At 46.8% G+C, this 26928-nt stretch overlaps 1 protein-coding gene across 4 annotated transcripts in view; it reads left to right on the top strand.

The window, feature by feature from the left end:
- Window positions 1-349: 349 nt before the first annotated feature.
- LOC122378241 (GRAM domain-containing protein 2B-like) overlaps window positions 350-26928 on the top strand; it is a 97519-nt gene continuing 70940 nt past the window's right edge. Inside the window, exons 1-3 of one of the 4 annotated variants that reach the window (XM_043359108.1) lie at window positions 350-673; window positions 11324-11495; window positions 22503-22646. In XM_043359108.1, the coding sequence (XP_043215043.1) occupies window positions 11473-11495; window positions 22503-22646 (167 nt within the window). In that variant the 5' untranslated portion in view covers window positions 350-673; window positions 11324-11472. Of the gene's footprint in view, window positions 674-7427; window positions 7845-11323; window positions 11496-22502; window positions 22647-26928 lie in introns of those variants that run through there. The other 3 variants (XM_043359115.1, XM_043359081.1, XM_043359091.1) reach the window with 3 other exon arrangements.

The raw sequence follows: 26928 nt of genomic DNA, 5'->3' as shown, positions 1-26928 counted from the left end.
ATGCGTCATCCATGGTTTTGAGGGGTATACGCTTACGCAGCACATATACCTAGACTACACTCAGCATTTCATCAATGTATAAAAAACGAAATAATTGAAAGGTCACTTGTCAGAGCCATTACGCTACTGCGGTTAATATCAGTTACCACTTCCACCCCCCCCCCCCCCCCCTTCCCCAACCACCGTGACCAGTACTATACCTCTTCCCATCCCCCACCCCCGTTAGTCCCGTGTGTGACGTCACAAGTCTATACCCATGACGTCACACACCGCCGCGTCGGCCGGTGACCTCTGCCCGCATGACGCCGGCGGTACCCTGACCTCGCCAACCGACCCGGCTAGTGACGTCACTCGTCGGCAGTCTCAGCAGTCGCACGGCTCTGCCGTGGTCGCGGCGGCCGCGTGGGGTGTGGGGCGGGGTGAGTGAGAGGGGGGAGGTAGCGGACCGGGCGGGGAGGGGAGGGGAGGGAGGCGGAACGGTGCGGGCCGCCGCGCGGTCGCCGCGGCGGAGCGGTCAGTCAGCTGGGCTGTCCGCGGCGGCACCGGCGCGGCGCAGGCGCTCGCGGAGCGGTGGGTGTGCTGTGCTGTGAGGAAACCTGTGTAAAGTGGTGAAACGGGGCACAGGGGCGAAGTGGGCAGAAAAGAGAACAAGGAGCAAAGGGAGTCACCCCAGGTGAGTCAGAGTTTAGCAGAAGAGGTCGGTCCCCCTCGATCTCCGCACGCCGCGTGTTCCAGGATCTCGTGAGGAGCTGAGATGTTCCAAGATCTGAGATTGCGTGAGGATGAGATCACGACTGGGTCTTTTCGCGGGGAGACCCCGGGATGTGGCGTCATGCGAGAGCGGGCACTGGAACCAGATGTTTGTGAGCTGGTGCCCGAGAAGTGTCTTCAACGGTTTGCGGTGGTTCGTAGCGCAGTGTCAGTGATGAGGCGACCGCGGCGCATAGCGTTTCGTTTTTGTTATCAGGTGAGAAATCAGTGACATTTGCAGTCTGTATGCGTATGGACCGGGAGTTATTTGAATTTGTGATAAGTTTTCCTCAAACATTGAAGTCCTTGGACATTGTATATAATATTAAGCAAAAACAGAATCGGTTCAAGCCCTACCTATGACTAACAAATCAGCTCATGGCACGTTAAGCTTTGTTTTACCCAACGAGCTGTCCGATGCTTGCGATTCCACCTCATGCATTTTCCCTTTCAGTCCCGCTCTGTACCAAACCTCACAGCGCGGCGCGCGCTCAACCTTACCCAAAAGTGAATCTCTACCTTTGACTTTCCCTAACAACAGCGTTAGTCATCCGACAGTTTTACCGGACCCAAAGCGGAAAACCACCATGAACACTCCTCACAGTTTAGTTTACCGCTCAGCCTCTATCATGGACAAAAGCCATGCAATGTGGCGGTAGCGTGGAAAGATTCGGTGGTCGGCGTGGGCTTCACTGTGGCCGCAGTGGTCACGCCTTGGGAAAGCAGCACCTGGGGTTGGCAAAGTAACCGACGGCGGTAGCAGTCATAACATGTGACCTGATAGGTGACCTCGTGACCGGGCATGTCACCGGAAGTGTCATTATAGGCGTTGGGCGTACCGGACATTTTTCCGGACAGAAGCTGACAGTACATGGGAGACAGGGGAGCGTACATACATGGCACCGGACATGTGAGTTGTGACCGAACATGTTACTTGATGTTTGAGCTGGACAGATGACCGGACAAATTACTGGTCAGCTTACTGGACTGGTTACAGAACTTGCTACTTGACAGCCATCCGGACAGGCAGGAGACTAGGCGAGCAATATGTTTTGGTATTGGCGACAATATTTGTCAACATATGTGTTCTTATTGACGGTCATACGGTACAAATAAGCATGAGCGAGCAGCCGCACTGTGTATGGTATGCAGCGACGTTGCATGGAACAATGTTGTAGGCATTGATCGTAGGCAAATCAATGCACTGATCAAAGCATGAAGCAATGTCCATGCGCATTGCAGCGTTGTGTAATAACCGAAGATTTCTTGTCAATAGTTAAAACACTATTCTTTAGAATTGTGCTTTTCTATTGAAAAACAAATCTGAGTTCCCTGACAATTTGGCAAAAGCTGCCTGAGATCCACAATACGCAATTACACATGGTTTACTTGATACCGACATCAGGCTACCTTTCCACATATCTTGTCTACTCCGCGTCTTGTGTTATCTTGTAGCCTGGTAACCCGCGCACCGACGGGGGTCCGGCCAACTCTGCACCGACGCCGACGGGGGGCGGATGCCAGCGCCCCCCCCCATGACTTTGAAAACCAACCAAGCTAGCAAAAAAAAAAACGGTAAACGGTGTTGAATACAGGCGGACAAAGGCTACAAGCTTGACGAAGGTCTTTTTCAGTGCAAGTAAAATTGCCGCCCAAGAGTAAAAATATTCAAAATAGAGACATCGGAGGGCAGACGAGATTTTTCAAGAATAACTTTTCAATTTATCCAGCTAGAACAAAATAAAAGCCCAATTGAGATCCGCTCGTCGACATGCACCGAAACACATGTGTTTTGACCTTGAAAGGTCAAGGTCAAAACTTGACCTCAGCTCGCGAGACTTAAAAGTCCAGTGTGGTCGGTAAAAATACATATCATTGGATAACTTACGTATTGAAAAGGTTAACCCAGTGAGACCATGTGCGTTGCTGAATCTCTACTGTAAGAAGTTATTAGCCTGAATTAGTGACTTAGTAAAAAGTTGTTGGTATATATTTGAGTTTGAGTCATTCCAAGTGACCTAATGACCTGATCTTAGAATGAGGAAGGCAGCTAATTGCACTCCATACTTAAAATTGATGGGAGAATAGTTATGTAGCGTCATGGTTTTTCCACTATTTACGAAAAACGCGTGGGGGTACGGGGTATCCCCCGTGGGTGCGCAGAGCAAGTCGTGCTGCCTTTACCGACTACACAGCTCTTCTTACATTCCTTCTATCGTCTACTTGCGTACTTATGTTGAAAGCTGCGTGTTATGCAACCTGTGCAACGATTGTCGAATGTCGAAGTGCCGCAGGAACGAGATAAGCTTATTATATGAAACACTTTGAGAGTATATGAAACGCTTTGAGACCGAGCAACTGTTCTCCTTGAACAAGTGCCGAATATGACAATTTCAGGAGAAAGGCGCATTACATTAGAAAATGCATCTGAAAATTTTAGTTGCTACGCAGTCATTGTTGAGTTGGATCAACCAACCATAAGAAAAGACGCTGCATTTATGGAAGCACGTCAACCCAGAGTGCAGAGTGTTCCTAGCACTAGCGTCTCTGTTTAGGCTTACTCATGGACATTCAAAGTCACGCGTTGTCTTGTCAGCCGTGCCGACAGAAAACCAAGGGCAAACACTAAACAGCGTTTCCCTGTCGAGCAAATCATCATTGTGAGTACCCTCAGGGCTCAGTTACAGGACTCACCAGCCGATATACACCATCTGCTTTGTCCTTGCAATAGTTCGTCTATGTTCGCCCAGCGTAGCCATAACGTATCCGTTTGGAGGTCAAAGTTACGTACCGAAACGGGCTCGTGAAATCGTCGCGCGATATGACGTTGCAAAATTGTTGCATGGGTAGTATTTCACCGACCATGTTGATGGTTGCCATGGCAGCCAGCATTAGTTGCCGATGACTAGGCACAGGGTATATTGAGTTACAACTATAGGCACTTACGTGAAAGCGGAAGGGAAGGGTGACCTCTAGCAATATGGGCGTGTCGGCCGACGTTTTGTTAACATTATGGAAATGGATTACCTATCACTTGCGTGCTACATATGTAAGTACATTGCAAATGTACCACAACCACTATATGCATTTCTTGACGCATATTTTAATTTCTTCTGGTAACCCACCGTTATTCAGTCTCTCAGGTCATCATGCAAAGCCAGGAACCTATACTGTATTTGGATTCACGAGTAGCAATGATATAAGAAGTAGTTTTTACGGAGCGAGCGAAGCGAGCGGAGTCTTTCCTTAGATTAACGGAAATTTCTGAGTATGAGCGGCCGGCCGGCCGGCCGTGCGCACGCCCCTGGTGAAGAGCAATTTATCGGCGCGGTTTTCACTCACTGCACGAGAAAGTATTGGCATGCACGCCTCTAGGTGAGAACAGCGATATAAAACGACGTCTTCACGACGAGTCCAGTGCTCGCTAGCGCAGTATCCGGGTTCTCAGGCGCGATATAACGGAAATCTAAACACAAGGTCAGTTGGTTCTCCAGCTAAAGTCACGACAATCTGTTTTTGTATCGTCTTCGTGTCACGAGAACAAATATCATCTCCCGGACTAAGCGTACAGCCGTAAATAAGTTTTTTTTCAACGTCAGTTTATGTGGGTCTGCCTAAAGTCGAGGCCCATGTATAGGTAAAGGTCAAGCTACACGGGACACTTTTTCGGTTTTTGATTTTTCGGTTTTTCGCTTTTTCGGTTCGATTTATCGCTTTTTCGCGTCGGTTTTTCGATTTTTCGATTTGTCGCTTCGTGACTTGAGTTTTTCGAGTTTCATTGATTTTTGTTTAGTTGGAACGCGCTGTGCAACCGCCAGCTCTTTTTATTTTGTTTGCAACCAATGCAATGCGTTGGTCGCAGTTTTGCCAAGGGGCTTTAGGGGTCTGTTTTCTTGTCTGTTTTAACAGATGGAAATTACTTAAAATAGATCTCGTCTGTTTTGTAGTAGGAAATTAGGTGGCTTGACTAAACTTCCAGCAGCTACTAGCCGGCGCCCCGCTGGGGCTCCTGGATTTCCACGCCCTGCTGGTAGGGGGGAACACCCCTTCTAACTTGGCTCCTGAGCCACGTAGCGACACGCCGTAGCCGACACTTGAAAAAAAACCCTAAAAATAAGGAACAAACTGCTTCGGCCATTTTTAAATCCGGTGTAGGCCAAAGGGCAGGTCACCAGAGGTCATCGAAGGTAAAATGTCGCCAATATCTATAGGTCAAACTTCGACAATTTTCGACAAATCGGTCCATAGCTCAGGAATTGATAGGGCTATAGCGCCGCCGAGAGGCGCAATCAAACGTTCTTTTAACGTTCTTCCGCTAGCATGTCCTCAGATTTGACGTAAGGTTCACGGTTTATCCTGCAGGGGCATAAACGCCCAAAATAGACAACTCTGCAAAAACAGTTTTTCCGCAATAACTTTTGACTCTAAACTTGCACGAGCTTTCCTTCACCAGAAACGTGTTTCTCTGGTCGAGACGCTTCGAATGAACATTAAGCTAACTGGACTGGTCTAGGTCATGACCTGGCCGCAAAGTTCGTGATACCTACATATCAGCCGATTTGTATCGTCCTGTGGAACACATCGAATGTGTTTTCATCGCTCTATAGTAGCATGCATTTATCGAAATTTATTACCGAAAATTGTGCATACCTTTCGCGACCTGATATGATCTCAGGGCATAACAAGGGGTCACGGGTGCCATATTCCGGTTCATTGTGTCATGTGTACCTACTTGCATAGGCGTAGGAACAGCATGTTATGAAGACAAAGAAGCAAATGACTCGAATGATGGGTAGAAGGGAAAATATCCTGAACTCATACTGCAGTAGCGTTGATGCGAAAAGGGGTTTTTGCTTCGATTATTATGGGTGCAGAATGCACTGTCGGTACCTATTCGATAATTATTGTGGGTGCAGCTGCAGCTGCATCCACTGCACCCATGGTTCCTATACGCTTATGTGTACTTGTAACCTGAGAGTGTTTAGAATGACGTTCGTTAAAAAACGCCGTTCAGTTTTCAGTTTCTAGGCAATGGGGGGGGGGGGGTCGCAAAATTGACGTGGCCTTGGGTTACCGATATCGAAATTATGTGATATACATTTTGTGCATACTGCTACTCTCTTGAATTGCTGAAAGTTCCAAAGCCATCCGTTACCTGGTGTAGCAATGATAAGCATTGGAACATTTTCTGAGTTGGTCACTCTGACCACCTCACCAGGTTACCTGACCTGGTGACCTGACCTTGAGAGACCTTGGTCCTGAAATTTTCATAACATGTGTAAAAAAATGTGCTTGATAAGGTGTGCCAAAAACAGTGGCGCGAAACGTCACCCTTTTTTGAGATATTAGCGAAAAACTGCAGGTGGTGTTCAAACACCGCTCCCCTAGCAGGGCGCGGCTATAAGCATGATGAACAGGTTTTACAAAAGATGAAATAAATACGTGCATATATCTCACATAATTAACCGCTATTCAATCCTTTCACGTGGATAATATGTGCATATCTACACTGAAATACTATTAAGCGATTACATTCCTTCCTTTCCATTAGGAGTACCGAAATGTGAATCGTCGGAAACATGCATCAGTATTACCACATCGTCACGTGCTGAAGCCGAAAAACTGAAGATTACTTGGAAAAGCTGATTGTCGATCCAAACTTTTGGGTTGGACGAGTCGCTTCGTTTTTTCGCTTTTTCGATTTTTGGAGTCGCTTTTCGCTTTTTAGAGTCGTTTTTTTCGATTTTTCGCGTCGCTTTTTCGAGTTGCTGATTTCGTTTTTTCGGTTTCGCTGCCGTGGAGCTACACCAATGTTATCAAGTGAAGCTGATCGTCTACTGAAGCCGAAAAAGCGAAAAAACGAAACGAAAAACCGAAAAAGTGTGCCGTGGAGCCTGTACTTAACTCAAAGAACGTGACTCTTAAAACGTTTCAATTTAATTCGAAGGGTTCTAGGCAGTGATGCAATCATAGAGTTAGATAGACACACTGAACCACTCAAAACTGCTAGTAAATTCTATGGAACGACTCGAGTTTTAAGTGCGACCAATGCTCCAATCTGAGAGCGTTCGACCGAGCAAATACCGATAGTGACGTAGAATAGTGGCTCGAGTGTGGTTCTCTTCAAGTCCAAAGGTCGTTTTTGTGATTGTTTCGACGGTCTATATTACACAATACCGAAACAAAGAAGTCTATTGCAATGGCATCAGTATTTGTAGGCGTTACTTCTTATGTAGGAGCAACTTATGATTGATATTGTTTAGCTACGAAAGAGCATTGATTGTTCAATGATAAGCGTGGTGGGTCGGATATTTATCCGATGACTGCTGACCAGCAGAAAAATATTTTAGAAAGAGTGGGGATGGGATGTGCACAGGCTTTGACTTGTCTAAAAAAAATGGGGCCCCTAGCGGGACGCGGGTCAAGCGGAGTCAAAATGACATTCGAGACAGCTTAAAGGTCGGCTGTTGTTATACTCGAAGGGTACCATGGCTGACTCTCCCCAGGCCAATATAAGCGGAACATATGCTCATAGAACAACGCTTCTGTTGAGGAGCAGTCTCACTGGCCACTTGATATTCGATAGGTCAACCTCTGTTGTGTTTCCGTCCCAAATCGTACAGGACAGCGATCTGCCGCCGGTGCTTCGAGCCAACTCGGCTACAGTCTCACACGCGGTGTTGTATTTTTAGCGGTGGGCCTGGCCGGGCCCCGTTCAGAGGCAGTTAGTTGGTGCTGTGCGGACCCCCGTCGAGCCTGGTCCCTGCCGATCGGTAGCCGAGGAAAGTGGACCCTTGGACTGTTGGCGAACGGTATCGAGCGCAGGTTTACCGAGCTTAGTTTGTCGGTGAGATTTGGGCGAGAGGTGAAGTGGTGTGAGATAGTGAGCTCATAGGTGAGATAGTGACGTTGTAGGTGTGATAAACGGTTGGAAACTCCAGCTGAAGGGTTGGAGGAAATGGATCGGCGCAAGGAGGAGCAGGCGGAGCGCGGCAGGAGGTCACGCTCGAAGAGTCACGAGAGGTCAAGGTCAAACAGTGCCGATGTCGCAGTCAGAGACAGAAGGGCGTTCTCTGATGTTGGTCTCATGACTGGTAAATATATCTTATCTCTCGAAAGCAGGCCAACGAAATCAATCGCAGAACATTGTTGCACAATCCTTTATCACATTTATCACGTGTATTTCTATCCTTGAGACGCCCTCTTGTGCGCACCACCATGCCCAACGGAAGAGTGACGCAAAAAGAATGTCACCATCTGTGGCACGCATCCAAGTAGGCGCATGAGTTGATATCTATAACGCCCTTTTCATATTTGCTGGTGATGTTCTTGTGGCCTGCCGTTGCTCGTTGTTTTGTTCCACGAACCAACCAAACATGCGCAATCTGAGTATCTGAGTTTGAAGCCGGAAAAATGTCAACAGTTTTTGCTTCATATCTTATGTAAGCTTGGCACATTCCACTGCATTTCCGATGAACTTGAGCCAAGGTGATACCTTAAACACAACACAAAGAGTTCTTGTGTGCCAGCCTCGTGATTGAATCCGGCTAGACTAGATAAGGCTTGAGTGTACTTTGCTATGTTTACACTGTGCCGCAAACAACTTCCGAATTTTCACGATCCAATCCCTGGGCAAAGTGCAACTGCACACTTTGAAGTGGATGACTAACTTAGATAACTTTATTAACGTTCAGTCCTAGGGTTGATTGCCGTCTGCTATTGCGTAGCTCAACGCTATCGTAGGCGGAAACTCAATGCTATTTTAAATTGATAAGCAATGGACTTTATCCCGCTAGTTGCTGTTGTTTTATCAAACGAATGCGAGCCTAAACTTAAAACAAAATAAAGGTATGGACGAGTTGGACAATAATTTCAATGTGGTGTCATCTTCGAAGTTTTAAAAAAGCAAATCCATAAGCGTGCACACTGCCGCGAGTGCGACACTAAATTGTACTTAAAGTAACCACTCAGCATGTTTTTGTTCGACCATCATATGCATCAATGCACTGTTTCACTGCTCTAGGGATTTACAATTCATCCATTAAAAAGCGCATAGTTGGATATGGAAACCTTTCCCCGACCCTCACTTTATTTGCAGTGTTCATGATTGTTGTACTGTTTTTTTTTTCTACGCGCAAGTGCTTTGCCGTTCAGCAGATTTTCAGAAGTCAGCAGTCAATTGATAAAGCAATTTTTAAGTTTAAGGAGACTTTAAGACACTTCTCCAATTGGCTGCAGCTGGGCGTATCTTCTTGGGATTAAACGTCCTCGTCTTCCTTGATGATGTTTGCGAAAGTTATCCGATATCGAAATTTTGATTAATGAGCTTCCACGCAAGCGATCTATCCATCTCCTCTGTGCTACGACGTCACCTGTTTAATTAGCTGGTCAAGTTGCGAAAGAAAAGAAGAAGGCTAGAGTCTGCGCGCACACGTAACAGCACTCTGAAACAAAAACTGAGACTATAACGACTTTTGACGTCATCGCTTGCTAACAGACGAGCCAGTTGCAAAACGCCTCGTCAACGTTCGTCGGGGAAGCTCTGAGAACTGCACTTTCAGCGTGTTTTTATTCTGATCTTTGCTCTCCAATTGCTTACTTTCTACAGCGTTCGCACCTAATCCGTCTTCTTGTTTATTATCTCAGTTATTTCGACATCATTGGCTCTTTCGGCACCTAGGCGGCTTTTCCCGAGTAAAACGATAAAATAATGGGTGGGTAGGCTAAATTAGGTATACACCCAATAAGTCATACTCAAAAGCAGGCGTTTGCACCAACCAGGCCACTCCTGGAAACAAGACCGAGGCTGCATAGTCGTCCGCTGCTGTTGCACCAAGATTCAGCGAAGCTCTGTTCGTCTCTTGCGCCCCTGCCGTGTGTCGTTTGTGTTTGACATACCTTCGTTATCCGTCTTTTCGGCTGCTTTCTAGGTATTGTTAGAATGCTAGCGACATTAGATTCTCTGTTCAATGTTCTTAGAGCGTGCTTCTGTTTCCGTGAATTTCTCGTTCAAAGTCACATAAGCAGCGAGCGTCGTTCCCTGGACTACTGTCGATCTGTTCAGTGTTTATCGGCCGTAAATTCAAACCAATCACGTGTCACGTTGGCCGATGGTCTGTTTATAAACGGCCTGCAGACCTCCGGCCTTGTCAACGACCTCTGTCAGCTTCACATGGGTTCCGATTCAAAATAAACAGCCAACTTATACACAGCGCTGAATCCGCCGGAATGGCTTGGCTGTCACACTGCTACTAATTGTGCCAATCCGCAAGGAGTTTATGGCTTACGGAAATGCTTAGCGTGGCGTTACCTGTTCATGCGTTACAGACAGAGCCGCGATGTGTTATGTTTGGCACTTGGGATGCCTTTGATGTTAAAAATACGTATGCTATTTTGCATGACAAAGCAGGTCATACATGGCGTCTTATCAAATACAGAGCAGAGCAGCGGAAGTCAGGTCTTGTTTATAGGCATCTGGCTTTTATAAGGCAAGCAGCTCTCGTCTTTACCGCCAGGTGTATTACATATTCACAAATTGAAATGTTATGTTTCTAGGAGAAAAAAATGATAGGATATCTAGTTTTCAAACAGTTTCGGGTGGCGATTGTCACCTCTTTTTCGTTGAATCGTACTTTTCTTCTTTTTTTTTCTCTCTCTCTCTCTCTCTCTCTCTCTCTCTCTCTCTCTCTCTCTCTCTCTCTCTCTCTCTCTCTCTCTCTCTCTCTCTCTCTCTCTCTCTCTCTCTCTCTCTCTCTCTCACGATCAGACTAATGGAAGCCGCAACCGTCACATCACTTGTTACTTGGCATTTGATACATCGCTGATAGGAAGCCTTTCTTGCCAATCTGTAGTCGAATTCACTCTCATAAATATGCATAAATTCGGCCTATGTTTAATGCAGCGTTGCTTGCAATGTTTATACGTTTCTGAACCCGAGCACCGTGAACGCTGCTGAATAACAACCCTGTTTTGAACTTCCAACCTGCTGACCAGCTGCATTTGCTGGGAGCTGTGACTTTGCTGATCTGCACACCGCACCTCATTCGACCTCTGTCCCGCTGAGCTGTCCTCTTTGAGCTCCGACCCGCTGTATGAACAGTGACCACGTTGACCTCTGAGACCGTACCGTCACCTCACTGACCTCCGACTCTGCTGTACCGTGACCCCGCTGACCTCTGACCCCGCAGTACCGTGACCCCACTGACATCTGACCTCTGACCCCGCAGTGCCGTGACCCAGCTGAACGGTGGCAACTGGCAGCAATGACCTCAGTCCTAGATCCCAGTTGTCTCTCACTTGACATCGTTCGTCGACCTGTAACCTCTCTGATCTATGACATCACCAAGAATTCATAGATTACGTGTGACTGACAGCTGGGCAAATGAAGTCACTGACCAGTGACCCCAATGACCTTTTATATCGGTGCTTTCAGGCCTCATTGGTCCGTAACCGGACTGACCTATGATCCATCTGACTCCTATGACCTCGATGACTGGTGACCTTGCTGACCTTTGACCTCGTTGATTCCCGTGACCTCTGGCTCTGACCTGTGACCCCTCTCGCCCTGCCGCAGGCGGTGACCGGTCGGAGGCAGGGCTTCTCTGTCCCCCGGAGCCCCCTCGGCGTCGCTTCTCTGCCGGTCCTGTCCCGGGCTGCCAGATCTACGGACCCAGTGAGGGCTGCCAGATCGCTGGAGCCCTGGCCACCTCAGCACTGAGTATAATGGTCACCCCGCCAACGCAACAGTGAGTAGCGCTTCATCAGCTACCAGTGGGCACTATGTTGTCCTTATTTGGAATCGCGGCAGTTATTATCAATAGATGTATTTTAGGTATTTTTATTTATTTTAGTATTTTTGGCAGCATTTTTAGCAGTAACATTAGGAGCGAATACGGTTACCATTGCCAATGGCAAAGCACTGATGATAAATTTATTCTAGACAAGGTAACTATAAAATAAAATAAAAATTATGGTACATAGTGTAGCTATTGGTTTCTACATAGCATTAGGGTTCTAATCGTTTTTGTTGTAATTTCCGTATATTATTACTGCACGCTCTTTATCATTGTACATAGACGGCATGAGCGCATACAAAATAATTGAAAGTTGAAACCACACTACAATACAAGCGCGTTGACTTGATTGCCTGGTATTAAATAAGGAAGTCTCTTCACGCTAGTTATCATAAAGCACATGAAATAAGTAAAGACATCAGTAAACAAAATGTTTAACAGTGAATAATTCAACTTAATGACACCACCACGACACCGTCAGCTTTGGTGCCAACAGCTACATCATTTACCGGAACTTCCAGTTGCAGGAATGTGTCGCTCGGCCCCACAGAGGCTGGTATTTTAAACAGCCAATCAGCGAGCGACCTGGGGCGTCTTCGTCTCTTCACGTAAATAAACATTAGTCATGTCAGCCGGGCCGACTGAAACGCGTGGCTCTTGGACCGGTGCCAATAGTCGTGTCACTGCCGTGGGGAGGAAGGGGGGGGGGGGCGTGGGGCAGGATCGGAATTGAATGCGTTTGTTCTTTATCAAGCTGGTGTGTTACACTGTTACACTAACGGATAACGTTAGGCCTTACTGCAGATTTTAACCTCTCAGATTTTTTTCTGAAGGGCTTTTGGGATAAATTGTCAATTTGCTTGTCAATTGAAATGAAACATATTTGCATTTTCTAACTTTCACTTTCATGTTATTACAAATAGTTATGTCACACTTACCTATCTTGGGATGTGCATAAAGACACATTGTTCTTGCAATGCTCACATGCTCAGTGGTCAATGGTCATGCGTGCTTGTCATGCCACTCTTGACGAGCATTATCAGAATTGAAGTAGCCACTCACAGTGAGAAGTCGCAAAACTATCGTATAATCGCACATTTCCGTGGAACGGCGAACGATTACGAGCATTTCAGACTAACCGGCTCACCTCGACTTTTCTCCTCAAGAGCCTTGACATAAGCGCGGCTTATTTCAATTACATTCTTTTTATATCTAGCGGAAACCCATAGTTGTACCTAATATGAAAAAACAAATTGTTGAAGGTAAGGATATGCAAGGTATGACTTAAATAAACTTTTTTTCATAAGTACATGGCACCTCACCTGATGTAAAGAAGTGAATGTCCCCATCGTTGGTTTTGCTTTTTTGCATATGTACGGTCTGCTCAAGAAGCGAAGTGCAAACTAGCTATAAACTTCTTGGTCTGTTTTGCTGCACTTCAAATCCTGCTTCAGCTAGAATTATCTATTGGGCTTATTATCATCTTGGGGGACAAACAAACGTTTTTCGCCACGTGACTGCACGCCTAAAGCTTTGAAGGTGCGTTGGAAATTCATCGTGGCAGTGCCAGCTGGCAGCCAGCACGTGCCAAAATGAACACAGCTGGGCGAAGGTGCGCGGCTGAGGCAGGATTCGGACGCCAGCGTGATATTTTGGGCGTCTGGCGACTAGGCACGGCGGCACGGAAAGGGGGGGGGGCGTGTCACTTTCCCTGGAATGGCCAGCGCGCAGCCAATTTCAGCTCGGACCGCAGCCTGCCATCGCTTTCTTCAGTTTCTTGCAGGAGAAACGCAAAGGCGTATTCGCATGTGCCCGATGATGCTTGCGTGCATAGAAAAGTGTGTTATGAAATGCTTAGGTCAATGGCGCTGCCCTACGGCCGAGTGATTTTATCATTATCAAAATAGATTGAAAAAGCAAACACATTATTTGGGAGCTCCTCAACAGCATAGAAAGAACATCAAGATCAATGAAACCAAGATATTGAGCATTGAGCTCCATATAACAAACGCTTTAGTGAGCATCCGCAAGATCGGCTTCAATCTATGTGATCTATTGAATGAATAATCAGCTATGACGTCGGAGTTTAGGGAGAAAACTATCAGAGTTCCACGGCAGTGACTTAGCCGCAGCACACAGAAGTTTCAGTTGGACTCCACCGAATGAGCTCACAGAGTGAGCCGAAGTCGTGCATTTAGTCCAGCTGGTTACAACAGAGCCCTGACTGACTGTCCATTTTCCTGTGCAGTGTCCTTCGACACACGGCAAGGAAAGGTGCCCCCTGTTGGTCGCCATACCAATGCTTGCTCGTGACCACGTCCGATTTTTTAGGATGCTTTTCTCACGGTGATATTAAAGAATGAATAATGTAACTTATTGAAAGCACACTACTACCTACTATACATGAATGAACCGATATGGCTTTGTACTGCATGTAACTTTAGTGCGATTTCAGTGCTGAATTAACAACGGTATGGTAGAGATTCAAACAATTCCATTAGTTCACCATGCATTAGAAGACCACAAAGTGTGGCCGGAACTTTTCCACATCTTTTTCACCGGAAGCCTCTGCTGATTTCATCCCTACACCAGACACGTTTATTGCTCACGATGTTAGCTTAGATTAGTTGGATTAGTAGCCTAGGACGCCTAGGACATGTAATCTCGCATGTGTCAGGAGGACTCCTCTTCGAGTGTAAACGCGATTCTTTTTTTTTTGCGTTACCTTTGTTTTACAAGACACGGAAATGCTGATGTTTAGCGTTCTTCGTTATATATCACACTTTCCTTGATTATTTCATAAGCATGTGATGAGGACGAAAAACGTAGTTGATGACGATGATTTGGTGTTTTAGGGCGCACCAGCAACGAGGCTATATGGCACGAAAAACGTAGTTGCTTGTGTCATCAGTAGCATATGTGTCTAATGCCAACTCAGCCCGTTCGTGTGTCATCATACTTATGTCCCACAAAGCTTTTGCACGCCGTTCACTGTAAAAAAATGTCACGAGCCAATTCTATGACAAGGAGTGGGTTACACGGTAGTCCATTGTACCTTGCTGTTATATATAGGGACATTATCAGCCTGAGGGTTGTTAGTTAAAGAGTGGCCTCGTGAAACAATTGGTTACAAACGGTAACCTAATAACTTAAATGCTTCCCTAACACCCCTGCCTGCTTATCAACAGATTTCGCGCTGTGTCGGAAAACTACGCATAGTCTCATAATTAAATCCGCCAGAAGCTTGTTGCATGCTAGTTACATGCGTGTTTCATTATCGTGTCATATAATTATTATGTCGGCTAATGAGGCACCGCCCTGCACGTGCTTTAAATATAATCCTGCGCACACGCCACCTAGTCGGAAACTCATCATCGGACTAGTCCTGGTAGGGTTTTCGTGTTGCCGAATGAGGCGAAACGACTTTGATTCGGTAGTGCCTCATAAATCCCTGCTACGGTGAGCAGCGACGAGTCTGAGACTGCTTCTAAAACGCGTCCTTAACTTCCGGCGCGGGGCCGTCATTTCCGGCCGCCATTGTTCAGTTCTGCGGCTGCCGGCGGTTGGTGCGGTTGTGTTGTGGCACGGTGCGTTGTGAAGTTCTCGGGCGGGGATATTCCGAAGGTACGTTATATTGTATGATATTTACGTAGCAATGGGGGACATTTTATTCATTTTGTAATATTCTGAACACATGTTGGGTCATAGAATTCACCCCTTGACCGTTGTGGGCCACTGTTTCGTTTGAATTCCGACTGTTGGAAGACGGACTTTCTTTCAGTTGCTGTCTAGCCTTTTTTTAAAATGTGTAAGCTACACATATTGCCTCACATTGATTTATCTTATACAAAAGTCAGTTGATGTAGATAATAAAGCCATCCTCACTGATATTTTAAAATCACTCAGTTAATTTTCTTTTCTGTTTGCAGAGTTGCTTAAAGTTGTGGAAGACTGAGGCATGAAGGTATACCGGAAGCCAGCGATATTTCTGTTGGTAAGCCTCGCCCAGAAAAAAAAAAACTTGCTTGAATCTGCAAAGTATGGCAAATATTTGATGGACTGCACAGTGCACAATGTACCTGACATGGCAGGATCAACTTGCTCACTCGCCTGTTGTAAGTGCCGTTGCGTCAAAGCCCGTGGAAGTGCCCGATCGTGTCTCATGCAACCGCATTATTTTGTGAATGTTATTGGTGGTGACTCGAATCAGCTTTTGCACCACTCCGCTATGATATTGTAATATGTATGTATTTAGATATTTTGTATCGTATGCTAATAAGTAATAAACGTTATTTTTGTGTATGTTTTTTTTTGTAACGTGGCGTGGCTGTCGTTGGCCGGGTCGTCCACCAGTCGGAGGGGCGGCTGGGGAGAAGGAGGGGGGGGTGACGCAATTGAGCTAGTATTACTACTGGGCAGCAATAGCAGGCGCTAGCTGGTTGGGTTACCAGGCGAGTCCTGCTAAGGAGCCTAATCGGCGTACCGATCTGCTGGTTTTGCCCTCGTTTTCAAACGAGGTACCGAATAACGAAACGAGGGGCTGACACGGGGGTGCTCGGTTTATGAGGCGTGGGCTTGTCATTTACTAACGAAACAAGCTTGTACCCTCTTACTAGCTAAATATGAGGCGATTTTTACACGTCGCTGCATGCTCATTTTTGCGCCAGCGGTTTTCCTACAAGGGGCTTGTAAGATTTTTTTACAGTGTTCCCTCACACTCCGACCCCGAACCTGCCTGGATACCGTATTGCCAATCACATTCCGCTCAACCCGCAAACACACCATCATTTAAACACCGCACAGGGTCGGATCGTGCCGGGAGAACGGGTCACCTCGAAACAAGACGTGTTTGTGAGATGTAACAATGTGCCGCCGGGGCTGTCAAGGAACACGGTTCGTGACGAGGCATTGAGCAGGTTACCAGGGTGGCTGGTAGGTGGGTGTTGGTGGGTACGAGGGTCAGCGAGGCTTACAGATCAACAGAAAGGGTTTGTATGTACACGTTCTGCAGAACAAGGTCTTGTGTATTGTGTGAGCCACAAAAGTGCAAGTGGTAAGTTCTAGTAGACACTACCTAATGCCAAAGCATGATACAGAAGTGGTCAGTGGAATGTTTAAGGAACTTATTTTGAAAGAAAATAATGTGGAACGAATCTGCTCTGCGAGCTATAAAAATAAATAAAATAAATAATGTTATGTTCCTCACAGAACAACGAAAGGAATGTTTGTGAAAAATATTTTTTAAGTACTTACATATCGTAGACGAATTATCTTTGACCGTAGGCTTTGTAAACATCTAAATACCTACAATGTTTATCTTTTCCTGATGCTGTGCATATTCCTCCATAGTTTTACGCATCGTTTCAAGTGCGACGTGTGTTTGTCGTTCTTGCGGGTGTATGCCAATAAAATCCATCGGTTTTTCATCGTACGTTTGTCCAATAATGATCATTTCAGATTGAACGAAGATTATTTTGCATTAGCTGTTATCACTATCATTATCATCTTCTTCATGTCGTTACATCCGCCATTATATCACGAGGGGAGCCCATGCCGCATAGTAATTGCCTTTGATCATCTGGCAATCACTCGCGGCAGGGGCCGAACGAAATCTCTCCGTAGCCTCCCCAGGCAGTGAGGCACGCCGTGCACAGTGCAGTATCAGATCCGCAGTGTACAGGTCGATTGGCAAGTGCCGTGCCACCGGTCGTGCTGAGCTGGCATTCTCTGGATATTGCCGGCTCACATAGCCGACTCACTTCGCCCGCTGTGGGATGACAGATTAACGAATGGTTACCCTGGTAACCATGAATGCATTGTCCCGGATAGATGTTGGTATGTGGACGCACTGGAGTAATGGACAATGGACATGTCAGCGACTGTCCACCATCCACATTTAATCTCGTATAGGGCAGCATCCACCGTCTACCGTCTACACTCCACTGTCCGCAGTCCACCGACCCACGACCACCGTCCACCGTCCACCGCCCACAATCGTATAAATGTAATGATACTGTCACTGATGATAACGATGACAACAGACAGGCCATCACAACACCAGCGTTAACGTTACACAGTAATATTATACAGAAACATTACACAGTTACATTACGATAGTGACCACAAACGGTCCACCGCCAACCCGCCACCTTGAAAACCATCCACCGTCCACCCTCCACCCGACAACCATACACTCCATGCAGTGCCATCGACCACGGCTGCGCCGGCCGCCGACCGACGTCGACAAAGTTCAGTGACGACCTGGGGCGGTCGGCGTGCGGTCGCCGCCGCCTCCCCCCGGACGTGACGCTGCAACGTGACGGCGTGACGTGACGCTCGTCAGTTTGACAGCAGTGTGACGGGCTCAGACTAGAGATTGCAATCCCGGAACGTTTTGCCAATCCCGGGATCCCGAAAGTTTTTATTTCGGGATCCCGGGATCCCGGCCTTGTCACTAAATGTGGTAAGAGTGATTTCCTACTGACATATTTTGTGTCTTTAAGCTTACCACAAACAAAGAGGCAACCAAAAGCCATCCTTAGACCATGTCATTTGCATTAAAAACGATTGAATTTGCGATTAAAACGTTTCGATTTGATTAGCATTAGCATTTATTCCCAATTCGCCTTCATAAAACTGTGCGTCGACCAGATCGTTTACTAGACAGGTTCCAGCACATCCACGCCTCACTCACTCTTCGTCTACGCTACTCGTAATTAGCGCGACAGTTTTAAGCCATTGCCATGTTGGTCTACTTAAAAACTCGCAACCAGTGTACGCCAACTTTGGCAGCTCCCTTTTTTCACAGTGTTTTCAAAACGTCGCTTGGTCACTTTACCTCCTTCCGGTTCCGCTTTCATCATTAATGTCTCTCAGAATTTGCTCGAAAGTCGCTTTAAGAGCAGAGTCACTGACTGGGAGAGCTCCACTTTACCGTCTTCAACGTCTGAATCAGTGAGCTCTGCCGTCACTTGCGTGACATCTGTGACATCTTTCTGCGACACGAGCTCAAAGACTGTCTTGATGACCTCCTTTGTTCCGGCCACGGACGGGCAAGTCAGAATCGCTGAACGATCTGTGATCCTGATAAAGATGTTGCAGCGCTGATGCTGCATTTTTTTTGGCTTTCGGGACCTTTTTTCGTACGTATTTAAGCGGCTTAACCGCTGTGGGTGATACCCGAGAGCTACCAACACGGTCGATTGTGGACGGCCAATACGGGGTGCCAATCGTGCCAATCTGCTTTATGTCACGCAGCACAATAAACAGTGTAAACAAGATTCGTGCAGCGGTTGCATTCTTTTTAAGGTGAAAGCTGATTCTTTTCGGGATCCCGGGATTGGCGGAATTTCGGGATCGGGATCGGGATTAAAATCCCGCCGGGATCCCGGGATCCCGATCCCGGGATTGCAATCTCTAGCTCAGACTGTCCGTGACGGGACCAGGGTGAAGGCTGCGCCACTCCGAACACATAGCGCCAGACGCGCGCGCGGCACTGCGAAGGCTCTGCTCACATCATCGGATGCCAGGAAGACGCTACGGATCAGGTTGCACTGTTGCAAGGAGCGTTGCAAGAGTGAGCTGAGAGCAGTCGTGGTGGGGCAAGCCTGGAGAGTGGTGGGAACAGTGGCGGGCGGGTTGACTGGTTCAGACGGTAGCCAAGTGCGTGAAGTGACAGAATAGCGGCAGAAGATAAAGACAGTGGCTCTAGGGTGCGCCCCTGCAGAACACCGAGGTGTCAGAATCGGTAACGCATCGCGGCGATAGAGAGAAGCTACCACACAAGAACACTGCTTGTCGAGTGACGGTAAAGCCTTGAGGTCAGAATATCAAACAACGTATTAATTACAAACCAGCAACGATAAGAAGCCAGTGAGATCAATGATCTGGGATCAACCAGCGGGATGAATTGAACCAGATGACTTATTGATTACGTATGTAACTCACCGATAACTAAGGACAGCTTATTTACAACTGAAAGAAAACAGCTCCTGAATTGAGACACAATATCCCGACGAATCCACATCGGCAAGTGAAGGAAGTGAAGCTACATTTGCACATCTGCAAACGTCAGTATTCGGCTGTTTCGCTAGCTTGTTGACATTGGAAAACTCTTACGGACAGCGATGGGCTTACATACAAGGTAAGCGTTCTGGAAAGCGCAGCATTCCAAACACATGTGTATTCCACAAATTTTGATTGCTTGAATTATGAACAAGTTTTTAGCACATAAGTAGCCCACAGGTTGCATTCTTCAACTCAAGCTGAGGCAATTCTTTTGTTCTTTTCTGATTCCGCGTGTTTAAGCTTTGTAGGAGTAGGCTCGACTCTTGTCCTCATTCCATCCATACCTGTTTGACTATTAGTTGGAGATTCCAGCATAGTTTAAGCTTGAAAAGCATTGAACGCGTCTGAGTAGCCTGCCGAAAATGGCCACGCGAGAACCACGTGCGGCTGTTTTGCTATACCCAGTGTTTATGAGTGCTACCATGGATTACCTACTACCTACTACTACTACTTCATCCATGGTGCTACATCCGAAAGCAGTGGAGCAGTTTACGTCCGATCCGATTGGAGAGAGGGAGGGGAGGGGAGGGAGAGCAGAGGAGGTCGTTTGAGTCAACGCGGGTCCACTCAAGGGACCGCTGCCCGAACAGCATTACTCCGAGTCAAACAGAGAATCAGCGAATAATCAGCGCTCCAGTAGGCAAAAGCTCGTTTTTGCTAAGGGCCATTCTTTGATTGTGCAGAAACTGATGCTGCTGAATGTTCTGTGTTTCAACATTTATTTTTCCCCAGGGACGAAAAGGCATATAGGTGCGTATGTAAATGCAGGCATTTGGCATAGGCGGCGGAACGGGGAAGGCACCGGGGCACCGTGCCCCCTTTTGATTCTGGCATTTTAACATTAGCCCTATGGGCGTTGCATGGAAAGAATGGGACCAAAAGTCGGCAGTGCCCCCCCCCCCCTAAATTGAGGGTGTTCCGCCGCTACTGGCATTTGGTAACTGGTTTCTTCATTCAACCCTTGCCAGACAATGTAATTGCTTAAAACTCGCAATGTCCATTCACTATTGTCCACTCGTTTCGGAAAAAAAAATGTCCACTTCCTTCTGTTCCTGTTCTTTTCCAACGCTTCTCCAGTGTCGTAATGGTTCGATACTTGTCCTGAGGTTGAAAGCCACGGGGCACGGAAAAGCAGGTGTTACGGGTGTGTAACTGAATCGTTAACCCCTGACCTTTGGGTTGGGGCCGTGGAGTGACCCTTGTCACGTACGAGTGGCCGGTGGCAGTCGCTGGAGGGGAGATATTGTTATGTTTTATAATTTAAAAGAATTACCGTCTCAGAATTTGAAAACGTTAGAATAAAAATCAGAAGTTGTGGAACGGCTTATGCGTTTGGTGAAAGGGCGAATCAGGAGACTGCAAGACATCAGCTCTTTCGTAACTGCTGGCCTTTTTATTCTGACGATGTTTATTAATGTTATGTTTAGGTTCTTCATTTAAAATTGTCTCTATACAGCGCCAACAGCTAGGTTTTAGTTATGTAGTTAAGTCATTATTTCATCAGTTTGGCTAACATAAAACGTATGATAGGAGGGGTTTCGATGCTAATTAGGATGCTCTATTGACAACACAGTGGGTTCAATTTTTCGTTAAATTGTGTGAATAAATAACCTCAGCTGGGTGTGCTTTAGCTTGTAAGAACCACAGCGATTTAGATGAACTGCCGATGAAATGAGATCATGATGATCAAATGATTACTGAGACAGTTGATCCAGGCACTAGGCTTGCAAAAGCAAATCCTGACCTGTGAGGCTTTCACCGTTTTTTTTTTTTTTTTTTACTATGTGTGTGTGAACCATAACATTCCTCGATTTATCTCTAGATCACCATTGTAAGGTGCTATTCATTAAATGTTCTGTCGCTTGTCCTCACCCCAACACTCATGCCGAATACACCTGGCTGTTTCTGGTTCACCATTCTTTCAGCTCATGGCGTCCTACTGAATACGCCCTGAAAAGGCTCCCGAAGCTTCCCATGAGCCTGCAATAAAAGACGTCGTACGCCATCGCGCTCTGTATCGAACCGTCCCCCCCCCCCCCATCACTTACGACAGCGACTGGGGTGCGATAGTAGGGGTGTAATGGGGGGGGGGGGGGCCTGGTGCGATGTTTGGTTGACGCAGCCAAGGCAACCTGTGTTCAGATGGTTGTCATTTATCAATGAATGTATTAACAAAGCAAGTAGGCTCTCGGGTAGGAGGGTGCCTACGAGTACGTACGCATATGTATGTTTGGTTAGTGACTTCAATTAGCTCATATTCTGAATAGATTCCTAAAGAGGCTTGCTAGAAGCTTTATTCCATGCTTCTGTTTGTGCAAAGTTCATGCAACTCTCACCTGAGTCAACTTAAGGTCCAATGAGACGTTATGTTGCCCATTAAAGGCTTTCATTAGCGTAAAAATTATGTTATTCCTGTCAGATATTGCACACCAACAGCTGTAGTAAAGGCTTACGAGGTCTCCTGACATGTGGTTCACGCTTCATACAGTCATGTATGAACATTGAACAATGAACATGCTTGTTATGTTGTCTGCCGTATCTTCCACATGTAGGTTAGGTATGTTCAGATGTATGCATAATTTTTATGCTGAAAAGTGAATACATTTGTCTCTTTCAACTCCATCCCTTTCTCCCGCTATTCTGCCACTACTTGACCCCAATCATTTCACCTCCTCGAAGACTAGCCTCCGTTTCGATCGCCCCCTTAGGTACCTCTCCTGTTTTTTTCTTCTCCTCGTAGGTTAAACTGAGCAACTCCTCCCACTCGATGGGTCCTTTTCTCCTATGCCCTAACCTTCAACCCTATGAACCAATCTCCCTCCCTGATTAGTTCTCTTTCTCCCACTCTATTCACTTCCCCGTAGACTAACCTTCCCGTCTGATCTTTTTCAGACAGGCGCACCTGTCGTCGTCGACCTCTGTGCCCTCCGGGCTTATGAACGGAGGCCATCAGATGGTCACCCCGCCTATAACGGCGACCAGAACGGACACTGATGAGTCGGACTCACCGCCGCGACTCCGATCGAGTCAGAGAAGGTCAGTGACTCGGGGACGAGTCGGGGACGGAAGGAGAGTCATTGATTCAAGGACTCGTGACTTGGGGACGAGTCAGGGAGGGAAGGGGACTCATTGACTCAGGGACGGACAGGGATATACTAACTCAGACACCCAGGGACGGTTATTGACTCAGTGACTGAGTAAGTGAGTCAAAAACTCAGTAACTCAGGGACGACTTGGAGAAAGCTCCAGAGGAATGCGCGAACCTCGAACATCTAACTACGACCTGCCGGATAAAAGGCAAATGACGTGTTATGTCCATCTCGGCAATATAGTGTGTGTAATGCGTATCCACCGACTTTTATAGAGAAGAATGTTTCAAATAAAATGCCTTACAACATCCGTAGCGGTTACAGTCTACTTCTATCAGGGCAATGCTTCTATTGATCATACGGCTTTGTCTCAGTTCAAAACATCAATGTTATCTTCATTTGTTATCATTTTCCTACGACCTACATTCGCAACCTTCCACGATATAAACAAAACTATGAAACGTTCAACCACCCTCCACCTCTCATTCAACCCGCGCACCGACGGGGGTCCGCGCCTACTTCGTACCGACGGGGGGGGGGCGGATGACCGCCCCCCCCCTGAGATCTCGAGAACGAAGCAAGCTAGCGACAAGCGGTAAACGGCATCGAATACGCACGGTCATGTTCTACAATTTTTACTAAGGTTATTTTCAGGTCAGGTCAAAGATGACGTCACAGGGGTCAAAAAATGTCAAAATGGCGGCGCTAGATATGGAGCGAGTTTTTCTCGAATAACTTTCGAATAAGTCAAGATAGGAACAAACTAAGGGCATCATCGTGATCCTCTCGTCAATCCGCATCAAATGATATATAAGTTGACCTCGAAAGGTCAAGGTCAAAGGTTGACCTCAGGTCACGTGACCTCGAGGTCATCATGTATATCATTCGATGCGTCTTGACGAGCTGAACTCAATGAGACCATCCGCGCGGCTGGATATTGTTCCTGTACGGAGTTATTGGCCAAAAACCTTTGGTGACCTTTGATGACGTCACATGACCTTACAGCTGCCCAACAGCAAAAGAGACCTCAAGGTAGTGAAGGTTGATCGTATATGAAGTCATGTATGGTATATGGGGCCATTCCGACCCGTTTTAGTGGTAAAAACAGGGAGTTGATTTTTCCCCCATTGACTGAGGAGGTCGCGAAATTGACCTGACCTTAAGTCACCGATCATCAAAATTCCGAGATATACAAATTGTAGCTACTAATGACCTAATAACATCCTGCGACTTTCAAAGGCCTCCGACATCTACTGTAGCTCTGGCACGGTGACAAAGTTGCAAAAAAGTGACTTGAGGTTGGGTCATTCAAAGTGACCTGGTGACCTGACCTTAAAAGTTAGGAGTTTCAAACTTGCACACCATGTGTAAAATTGATGAGGGAATAGTCGTACCGAATTTTGCGGCGCCCTGCTATTCGCGAAAAACCTCAGGGGGGCGGATATCCGCCCCCCCCCGTCGGTGCGCGTGTTAATAACGGTGAACTCCGTACACGAACAGAATCGGCAAAGCGGTCATTTTTTTACCGTAGGTTACTGACTTTCGAAGGCCACAGCGGCGCCGGGAAAGGTTTCCTGAGCCACTTTAGGGCTATCGCCGACTGCAACTCATGTAAATGGAGCTTCGAGCGCCAACGCTGGCTCCGTTGCTACGAGCCATGTGCCGCTGCATAAGGCGAATAACGGTCTTCGAATGTTGATAAATGGTGCGGGATGTCAGCTGAGCGTGCGGTGCACAGATCACGTGATCAGCTGCTACCCTGAATCTGACCTTGCCGGGCGCAGATACTTCTGTGAAACGCACAGGACTGGTACATTCTCACTTTTTACCGCTAGCAGGTCTTGTCCAGTTGCGTAATATTCGATATCATCATGTAACACGCCGGGGCCGTGCGGGTCAATCTGTAGGTATTTGGTTCATTGTGCTACCGCTAGAGGCGCTGGAGCCCTTCTGCTAGGTGGCAGCAGCGGATGCTGCGAGGATAGTTTTAGGACTTGTCCGCAGACAAGTGCAAGGCCATGACAAGTGCCATCTCATGAGTGTCGTGACGTTTTGTATCACACTTCACACACTTCAAGGTCATCTCGAATGTATATTTAATCATTGTTGACAAATTCACAAAGGTGTTCACAAAGGTGAATTTATGGAGTGTAAAAAGGGCATAAAATAAAGATACCTAAATAGAACTCACAAAAAAACATTCGACCGGTATCTTCCAGGGCTTTCCGGAATGCGTTGTCATATTTGACCGCAGCACAATGTCTCGGCCTTCAGATGGCCAAATCACTGAGCTGAGACATTGAGGCGTTCAGAGGTCGTCAATCATTGTATTTGAAACATCCATGGGGTTGGACGCCACACAATGAGAATTTCCTGCGAAACTGTAACAGTCCCGAAAAGCTAAACACGGAAGACTCCCCCACAACATTTGGCTACTGAGAATTGAGCGGTTCATGTCAATATTAGTTCTGACCTGTCGGCGGCCGTACCCTTTTACGACGACACGGCAGCGTCAGCCAAGCACTGAGTCATGGTTGGGTCAGCTATGAGAGGCTCGATAATGCTTGCTGAGGTCCAGGGCTTGAGTAGCTTTAGTACAAACTTCTGGTTCGATTCTGGTGTTTGTCGTGGTCGTTAGCGCAGTTCTCATGTCATGACATCTTACGCATATTGTTCTTTCACGGGACTTCATTTGAATTAATTTTTAGTCAGCCCACATAATATAAAAATAAATTAGGTAAATATCGATATAACGAGATTACATGAGTCGTTGTACATACCCTCAAAAGCAAAACATTCTTTTCCGGACGACGGTGGATCGATCGCTATTTTTTTTTCTATTTACGTGTGCGTTCGCATCGTGCCTCGGACCAACTGCAGTTTTCGGCAGTTGCAAATCGTTCCCAACCAATCCAACCATCTTACACCCAACCTTCAAACAATCAGCTCGCCACATCAAAACGTTCAACTCCGTCTCATTAACCTCAGTTCTGTCCGATAAAGTGTTCGACTCCGCTCCATCTAGCATCCAGACTCCGTTCGTTGACCACTCAGCTCTCAGCCTTCGGTTCGCTCCTCATCGATCGCCCATTCCTGTCTCATCGGCAGTTCAGCCTTTGACGACCCTCCGCTCTACCGGGTCCGCTATGTGAACTGTGGCCACATCTTTCAAATCGTCAAGCGACATCTTTCAAAAGAAAGCAAAAGGCTTAAGTTTTTAAACATATATGACATCACTAACTTGCTTGGTTATTGTAAACAAATTTTAATATCATCCTGTCCAGTGTACTTGCACTCTTCTTGTTTTCATCCCTGCCTCAAAGAACTGTAGTCTTTCGTTATAACCCACAGTAGCGGCGGAACACCTTCAATTAAGGGGGGCACTGCCGACTTTTGGTCCCATTCTTTCCATGCAAAGCCCATAGGATGATAGGGCTAATGCTAAAATGCCAAAATCAAAGGGGGGCACAGTAGCCCGGTGCCCTCCCCGTTCCGCCGCCTATATGATTAGCCAGGTTCTTCATGGCTTGCTGGCTGTGGCTCCGTTCTCAGCTCCATTATTAGCGGCGCTATAGCTCATTTATCTCCAATTTTAATTTTAACATTTTCTTTGCTCTGGCACCATTCGTTGTCTTCACCCACCCGATTGCCGCCGATGCCTTTTTAGTTCCAACAATGACCCGCGAGCCATAGATCTGTGATCCAGGCTTTCCCATGGTGGCCACCCGCCAACGTCTTTGGCTACTCCTGGAGGAAGGCCAACGCGATAGATGTGTCAGCACAAGAGGCGGAACATAATCGGGGGTCCACCGTCCGTCAGCCTCCTCCTTCGGGGGTGCCCCTCTTATCCCCTTATGGCCGAACCCCCGCCCTTGCCTTGCTGACACAGTCTTGGCAGCGGCACCTTTATTGCTCTCACCTCATTACTTACGGAAGAGATGTGTTAGCTTCTGGTGGATGATGGGAGCTTGCTATAGAGATGCTTGATGACATGTATGACACAGTGGCGGTAAAAATCAATATTCCTTGGATCCCACTATGCGATGTGTAATGGAAACTACCTTATCTAGGTGTATGAAATTTGAATGTTATTGGGTGTTCAGTGTCGAAGCATCTAACGTTTCCGGTTCTTATTTATTGCGAGCCATTTGTCTCAGATCAATTGCGGCTCACTTTTTGAACTACCAATCTAAAGACGATTGGACAACGCTGAAATAAACTGTGCTAGG

This window comes from Amphibalanus amphitrite, unplaced genomic scaffold (assembly GCF_019059575.1).
Source record: "Amphibalanus amphitrite isolate SeventyFive unplaced genomic scaffold, NRLGWU_Aamphi_draft 000007F_arrow, whole genome shotgun sequence".
NCBI classification, from domain to species: Eukaryota; Metazoa; Arthropoda; class Thecostraca; order Balanomorpha; family Balanidae; genus Amphibalanus; species Amphibalanus amphitrite.
The sequence above is the reverse complement of the archived record's forward strand: the minus strand, read 5'-3'. Positions and strand labels throughout refer to the sequence as shown.